We start from the raw sequence: 8,096 nt of genomic DNA on the forward strand, positions 1-8,096 counted from the left end.
TGAAGTTCATAAAAACAATGTGGCTTTTCAGTCTAATAGGTTATTTTCAGCTCTAACTAATCAGAGCTCCTGACTGCCTTTTGGAACTCCAAGAGTCATACAAAAGCTAAGATTGATTATTAGCATCCAAATTTATAACGTAATTAAGCCTACCAAAAAAAACTAAAACAATACACCAAAACAAGAACTTCCAACAGGTGGGAGCAGAAGAAAAATTAAGGAAAATAAACAGCACCAAGGATTTTAATAAATCTGTATCTGAATGTCTTTACAAATAAGTAGCTGAAAGGAGATTGAAAGTGCAACCCAATACAGCACAAATACAAGAATGTCTGCATTGAAATTCCATAACTTTTCTTTATTCACTGTGATACATTCAAACAAAAGTGCTCCAGATAACAGCCATAGAGTAAAGGAAATTAAAATAAAAAGTCAGAAAAAGACCATCAGATACATATGGTGATTATTCGTATTTCAAAGCATTAGTAACTGCTTGTATCTGAGTGCACCAAAAACCCACATGAGAGTCCACATTTTTGTACACTGCTTCTATAAAAATAATAATCATAGGCAGCTCCAGCAAAAATGTTTGTCAGAACTAGAGCCAAAGCCACCACAAAGATAAAGCACCATCAGGCATATGTTTACAAATGCCGTAGTAATTAGTAGAGTGTAAAAAAGGCTTAGCTGAATTAACATTTTCCTTGTACTGGTATAGCACAGGGAAGCTCTGCTTGGATTCACTCCTTCCCAGCTTTGATATTTCTCACCAGGGACTTGCATTTGCCCCACAACACCAAGCACCATGGGCAACTGGGGAAGCTTCAGGAGTCAGTGAGTGATGGATGGAAGAGAAACTGGAGCTGGTGTCTATCCTCCCACTTAAAAAATAATCTTGGCACAGCAGCATGTCCTCAACTATGTTACTGAAATACTGTGGCACAATCCATCTAAGAAAGGCTGTTTGTAGAGACCATGTTGACTTCCGAATGCTGTTCACTGAGCTACAGAATTTTTACCTCAACGGTTTTTACCTCAAAAAGGCAATTCTTGCTTTCAACTCTAATTATTCTACAGTAAAAATATCACTCTTATCTGTAAGAGACAGCAGAGGATCACTTCACAGCAAACTCAGGCCGCATCCTATAAAGTGGTTCTATTCCAGCTGCAGAAATCCTGAACTGTGCATTTTCCAAGAATTATTTGTAACTCAATACCTAGGTGGGGAGGAGGATTCCTATTCCAAAACCACAAGAAACATTAGTCAAGATGCCCAAATTACACTGTCAAAGGGATATGGCTGAGAGACACTTATAAGTCTAGAGTCCCTCTATATGGTGTATTATTAGTTAAAATAGCTAGGATCTTCAACAGATACGGAGAGAACTCGGTAGAACCCTTATCCTGCTCTGCAGGCAGCTATTCAGATAGACAGCAGGACTGAAGGCAGCCTTCCCCTCTGAAAATCTGAGTTGCTGACATGAGATTTTCCTTAAAAGACCTAAGCAGGTCATAAACACAAAAGCCCCTTTCCCCACACACTTTCTAGTATATTCATAGGGATCCTGCTCCTTCATAGGTCCCAGCTCCTATAAAGATTTAATCCCATGAGCGATTCGTGCCTCCCAAAGCAGGATGTAATGGCACAGATCATATGACCAACAACATCTTCACAGTTAAATCCTTGCAATATCAAGGTCTGTTTGCTCAAAAAGCATTTTTCTTAACTGTTACTAATAAAGTCTCAAATCACTCAGGCTGAAAGGAAGTTAGAAGTGTTATGTGGTTATTTACCCTTCACGCTATTTGTGTGGCATTCATCTCCCACGGCGCATGCCTTGCCCTTTTCACACTCCCTTTTCTCATGCAGGAACACAAAGCTGTAATGTTTGGGTTGCAAACACCATTAAATGCCCCTCTTCAGCCCCCAACAGCATAGAAATATTTTCTTTTAAAAGTTCAGATCAAAGCATTTCTACTAATCCTAGGATTTATTAAAACAAACATTGCAGGCATGAGATAGTCAACAGCGTCCCTTTTACAAGATTCTTTGGAGACGGTTCTGTTTTCATACTGTTTACTGATCCGCCCCTAATTAATCTTCAGTTGCTCAGCTGCAGATTCAGCAAGTCCACCTGCTCCTTCCCCACCCAGCAGACGTTCCTCTCTCCCCAGTTTCAGGCTGTAATGATAGCACCACACAGTCCCCGTCCTAAGAACAAGGCTTGAAAAGCTACATATCACCTCTTGATGTTACATGATCACATGCATTTGCAGCACAAGTCTAGCCTTTCCTCAGATGAGTAACTAAAACCAGTCATTAAGTGCTTTCAAGGAGTTTGTCTTTATCCTTCCCTGCAGTCAAGGTAGTTGCCTTTGATCCAATAACAGATCTGTGCATATTTGAGGGGTGTAATGCGAACAGCTACATTGAAATCCTGCGGGGTGCCATTCATGTCCACCCACTGATGGCCTGAAAATATACCAATAATTTTACGCTCCCATTTGTGATTCTGCCTCTTCCACATCCTCACATATACCCCAGATCCACTCGCACCCGGCTGGGCATCGCACTGCTGGTACAACAGGTCGTACGTTTCATCTTTGACATCACAGAAACGGTAAACCAGGTTTCCCGGACGGTCATTGTCGTAGCCAGAGAAGTGAATCCTCCCTCCAGGTAAGTGCCTTGCTGGTGGGCTCACACCTATCTTCATAAACTTTCTTTTATGTGGCTTCTTCAGCTCCAGCAGGGCATAGTCATAATCCATGCCAATGTCATTGGCATTGCCTTTGATCCATCCTTTGGGGACATGCGTCCGTTTCACTCGGATCCACTGGAATTTCATTTTCTCAGGAATTGCCGAGTTGGTGCTATTGGACCCTTTGCTGCCATCTTTCTGTTTGGGCTTTAGGAACCCCACCCGCAGCTTCTGAGCTCCTTTGACGTAACTCTTCCCATCATGGATACAATGAGCGGCAGTAAGAACGTGCTTTTCAGCCACCAGCGTCCCTGTGCAACCTGTAGAGAGCTTCACTGATGTGGAGAATGGGTAGTTCAACAAGAAGTCTTTGCCAAAAATGCTAAACCTGCTGTCATAGCCATAGATCTGCCTCTTAGTTCGAGATCTGCCTCGAGACCCATCACCACTGTTGCTCAGAATATATATGCCCACTTCAGTTTCAGTGAGGCTGCCATTGGCGTACAAGGTTTCATAGGACAGGTAGTTCTTCACTTCTTCGTAAGTTGGCAGCGGAGAACTTTTGTGGCATGCTGGGCCACATGGAGATACCACTTCCAGTCTGGCTTCAGCATCAAACTGTGGTTTGTCCAAGTTCAGGGTAGACTGCGGCAGGATAACGGGAACTCTGTAAGATGGCCAAGTTGGCTTCCAGTGAGGACTGGAAGGCATCACATCTTTAGCAGCACACAAAAGGAGGATTAAAGTGGACAAGGCTGCCATTCTGAATGTTGGTCTGTGGAAAGCAAAAGCAAATACAGTTATTCACCCAAACTCATTGCAAGATTATCCTACCTTGCTAAGTAGTGGCTTGCTAACCCAGTATAAATCTAATAAGGGTCAAGCAATTTGAATGGAGTTAACTTACATTAAGTAGCTCAGATTTCTCAGTGTCAAACTTATGCCTTAGCCCGAGTCTTGAAACAAGACTCCCAGGTTAACACTGAAATACAGGACATTTAACCCTTAGGTGTGCTGAGCCAGCAACTCCCAGTGACATCAGTGGGAAGTTATAGTACTTGTCTTCACACAGTTCCAAGAAAATTCAGATTCTCTTTAAATCCATTCGTCCAGCAAACAGAGCTCCTTCAAAGAATAAATGTGTCTGTCTTCAGGCAGATTAGAAGACTCTCTGAAAGCTCTCCCCTACTTTCCAACTTTGCTGAAAGATGTCTTTTCAATCTCTTCAGACCATTTGCTTTCTCAGCCAGAGACATCAGGCTGACGGTAGGGACAGGCGGGGAGGGACAAAGAAGGTGACCTGACAGGGGCTGGGTTGCAGAACATGAACCACAGAGGAGACTCATTCCTCCTTGCAACTCACACCAGACAAAGGTTCTGCACCACGTGGCACTGGCTCTCCCCGAGGCTTACACGAGAAAGGATGATATGATTACACACAGGCAGCTAATGAAGGAAGATTACAATTCTTGAGGGAATTTTCAGTTAACACACTGGCTTATTGCTTTATAAACTCAATTAATTAGAAATGCAAACCAACCCCCTCTGAGCACAGGGAGGCAAACGCGACTGTAAACGTGTTTATGAACCACAGGCAGAGTGCCTGAGACTGCAGAGAACAGCGTGCACTAGTACTGTGTCAAAAAAATGCGTAACTTCAGTTTATTTGAAAATTAGCCATACAGCTGAATCGCTGCAGGAGGCACTGTGCCCTGGGCAAGAAGGCAGGCAGGATCTCCCTCACACAAAGATTATTCAAACGAAAGTTCACAATTATGTTGAGCTTACACATATTTAAAACCCTGCTGAGGTTACACTGATCACAACTGCAGGATCATTCCTGAAATGCCTCAAACGAGTAAACCAAAGCAAATCACACAGGAAATGACCACAGCTATCTAAGAATAAAAAAGAAAAATCTGTCTCTCCAGCTCTTTGTAGGAATACTCCATCCCTAAGCTGCACCAAAAAAGACTTTGAAAGCTACAGGCTGCTGACGTCCAGTGGCGTTCAGCTCAAATACTGGGCCTAGACTCTTAAGATTTTTGATACCATACTCTTTGGGAGTGAAGGCTATCACTAAAGCACACAATGCTTAAAATATTAATTGCCCCATGCAAGACATCAAATGACCTGAAGTCCAAAAAACCAGATGTAGACGAACAGAACTGATGTTACTGAAACCCACAGAGGCAGGTATTGACTCTTTCAGAAGTGCACACACATTCTGTTGGCAAATTTTTGATTAACAAACAGGACATCTTTAAAGGAACATACTTTTTTTCCTAGGTTAGTCTCTACCAAATGTGATGCATTATACCTAGCAGATGGCTCACGCTGGCAAATACAGGTAATTTAAAACATTAATCAGAATTGCATCATTTTGGATGTCCCAAAACCAGAAAATACTTGGTATTCAAGGAAAATCACCAGCTCCTCCAGCTCCTTCCATAGCAAATTTTAATATTGGATGTGGCTGCATTTTGCAAGCTATGAAATGAGAGCGTTTCAAATTGCTGTAAGACACAGGGAACACCTGCTTTATTATCCCATAAATTGTTGTAGGACAGTGATTAGGGAGCCAGAAAAAAAATAAAGTAACAGGGACAAATGATACTGCTCCATCCCCACAAAGGCAATATACAGTGGCATAAATCAGCTGCTAGCTGTGCCATTGAGGGCTGCGTGCAGCAGTGCTTACAGGTTTCACAGTCAGAAGCTGACAGCAGACTAAACTACAGTTAAGCTGTGCATCAGGTAGCTGATGCCATCATTAAGAGCACGTACTTCTATGCAGTTTGCCCTCAGCTTTCTTGACAGATGCAATCTCTCTAAATTGCACCACTCATGCCACTTCTTGGAGCTAAAACCCATTCATGCTAACTGAGCCTCTGCTGGCCTTTGGCTGTTTTTTGTAGCTGGCAGGGGTAAACCAGAAGCGTCTTGTCAGCTGTTATTTGCACAAGCAGCCAGATTCCCTCGTGCCTGTCAGCACGGCGACCCCATGAAGGGATTGTGTGTCAAACAGCTCCTCTGCTTCCTCCGAGATTATCATCCGGGCTGAGAAGAGAGATTACCTCGCCCTGCAACCTGCTCTCCCTTATCTCCCCACCATCCCCACCGCAGCACCGCCAGCGTGCGGAAGGGCAGCTCTAGACAGCAGAGGGCAGCCGCCCTATGGAAGAGAACAAGACAGGAGACCGCACTCGAGCTGGTCCCAGAAAACCCGAGCTGGTCCCTGAAAAAGAGACTTCAGAAGACGGTGTTTGAGTCTGTGCCGTGCAAAGTGGTACTTACTCCACTTTACGTCTCTGAGCAAGCCTCCCACTCCCCTCCGCTGCTGCTTCTGTGCTGTGATCACATTGCAGCTCTAGGGGACAAAAAAGCCTTTTCATCAGTTACAGAACTTTTCTATTCTTTACAATGTTATTTAAACCTGACAATAAAATACAGCTGTGAGTTTATACATGACTGCAGAAGCTAAACAGTGCTCATGTACTGAAGTCTTCACAATTACAGCCCATCTGGAGACATAACTGGTACTAAATCAGATCTGGACAGCAATAAATAGAATAAATATATCTTATTTATAACACAATGCAAATTAGTGCACAGTACCTCATTCTGTGTAGATCCTTTCTCTTAAAAATGAACAAATTGAAAAAGCAGTCTATATTTAGACAGAGACTTTGCAGTAAGGCTCTTCTTTCCTTTTCCTTTCTCTTTCCATTTGAAACACAACCAAAAAGCAGCAAAAAACTCCAGGGTTAAAGCTCTGTCCTCAGCTACTTACTCCTGGGTGACCCTGAGAGGTGTTCTCAAACTGAACAAACTGGTAAGGAGTGAGCACTTCCCTGCACGGCTATCACAGGCTGGTACTGAATGAATTACGATGTGCTGCTCTACTGTAGCTCTGCTCTTCTGGTTCTATTTAAACTGTGTCATAAACTCAACCCACCCTTTGACTCAGCACAAAGCCCTGCTCTGACATCCAGCCTAGGAACCCCCTAGAAGCGGTTTGTACATAATCACACTCGCTAATGGCATTAGAATTGTTTAGAACATGGAAACAGTGACAGCTACCCCGGGGCTCCCCATGCTGCTAAAACACATTTTCCTGCTTGCTCTGGGCATTCGCGCCCCAAGATAGATGCTGCTGAAAGAAAACTGCCTTGTTCAGGATGGACATGAATAATTTTCTAATAAGCAAGTAATTTTTTTGCAAGAGTTCACTACTTCAGGGGTGGTTCTCGTAAAAGATGGTTAAATAACAATAAATCATGGATCATCTAGTATGAAAGTCCATGAACCAGTCTCCATTACATTTTGAAATGAAGAAAGTTTTTCCACAGTGCTGAAAGCCAGAATGATTAACATACCAAAAAAAAGAAGGGAGAAAACCAAGGCAGTGAGAGAAAAATCTGCCTCAAACCAAATCATAAAGGAGAACTGAATCACTGTCAATGCCGTGCCAAAATACCTCTGCTGCTTTTCCTGGTCACAGAACTTGTTAAAACACAGCAAAAATAATGGAGCTGCACTTCAATAACTACAGAAGCCTTCCTGCCATTAAAATCTAACAACTTTATTAGCCTGCCTGAGATGCTGAGGGTGGTGCGAGGGTTTCACTGCCTAACCTGCTCGATTGAGGGCTGTAGGAAGAGATGCCCTGGGAAACCTGAAACTAACTTTGATTCTGGCAGACCACAGGTGTGTCCCTGAGCATTCACACAGGGCACAGCGGCTATTTTGGCACGTGTGTCAGTGCACACACAGAGGACTGCCTCCTTTCACCTTCCTTCTTTTCTTCTTTCTCTTTCCCTGCACGTCAAGCAGCTTCGGTATGACGGTACAAGAGCAAACCGCGTTACAGGCGGACAGTGAGGGTCAGTTTGAATAACGGGGTAAGCTGTAGGGAGGACCTGCATCCCCAGGGCTTCCAAACCACCTGAGTGACGGGGCAGCTGCACAAGCTGGGTCCCGGTGGAACCTTACCAACCCCTCGGACCTTGCTCGGGGCAGGAAGCAAAAAACTACAATTCCCCAGGCTCCAGCAGCCGCTTCGCTGAAGAGCTCGTGTCACGTACGTCTTAAAAGGCCACCCAAAAATACTAATGTACTCAGTGATGAATCCAAGCACAGGACCGCAGCGGTACCTTCAGACGCCTCCAAAGAATGAAAAAGCAGCAAAGACGAATTTTATCCCAGCTGCTCACTCACCCGCCGTCCTTTCAGAGTCGGTCACCGGCAGCGGTGGACCCGCAGCGGGGACCGGCGGGGAGCAGCCGCGTTCGCCCTTTTGTCGCCGGCGCCGCCGTGGAGGCGGCTCCCGGTGCGCTCCGGTGGATGCGAGCGGGGTTAAACATTAAGCCCTGCGCGGAGGGAGCGCTCGCC

The 8,096-nt window shown here is 44.4% G+C and overlaps 1 protein-coding gene across 3 annotated transcripts; it reads right to left on the reverse strand.

Moving 5' to 3' along the window:
• Nucleotides 1-331: 331 nt before the first annotated feature.
• Nucleotides 332-8,026, reverse strand: PRSS23 (serine protease 23). 3 transcript variants are annotated; one of them, XM_015647327.3, is made up of 2 exons: nt 7,923-8,026; nt 332-3,477 (listed from the first exon to the last, which is right to left on the reverse strand). In XM_015647327.3, exon 2 carries the CDS (start codon nt 3,462-3,464, stop codon nt 2,346-2,348), a length of 1,119 nt encoding a protein of 372 aa, XP_015502813.1. In that variant the 5' UTR covers nt 3,465-3,477; nt 7,923-8,026; the 3' UTR covers nt 332-2,345. The 3 variants fall into 3 exon arrangements, with proteins under 3 accessions (XP_015502813.1, XP_015502803.1, XP_015502795.1); XM_015647317.3 differs by lacking the exon at nt 7,923-8,026 and adding an exon at nt 6,321-7,784; XM_015647309.3 differs by lacking the exon at nt 7,923-8,026 and adding an exon at nt 6,000-6,284.
• Between the last annotated feature and the right edge of the window lie 70 nt (nt 8,027-8,096).

The sequence above is a fragment of the Parus major genome, chromosome 1, assembly GCF_001522545.3.
Source record: "Parus major isolate Abel chromosome 1, Parus_major1.1, whole genome shotgun sequence".
Lineage (NCBI taxonomy): Eukaryota > Metazoa > Chordata > Aves > Passeriformes > Paridae > Parus > Parus major.

Excerpts from the sequence above, each read along its gene's own strand:
- PRSS23 (XM_015647309.3), bottom strand. The coding sequence starts at position 6,097 with ATGAAAAGGCTTTTTTGTCCCCTAGAGCTGCAATGTGATCACAGCACA. Across the intron at positions 3,478-5,999 it reads GCTCAGAGACGTAAAGTGGA|ACCAACATTCAGAATGGCAG; the intron begins GTAAGTACCACT and ends TGCTTTCCACAG.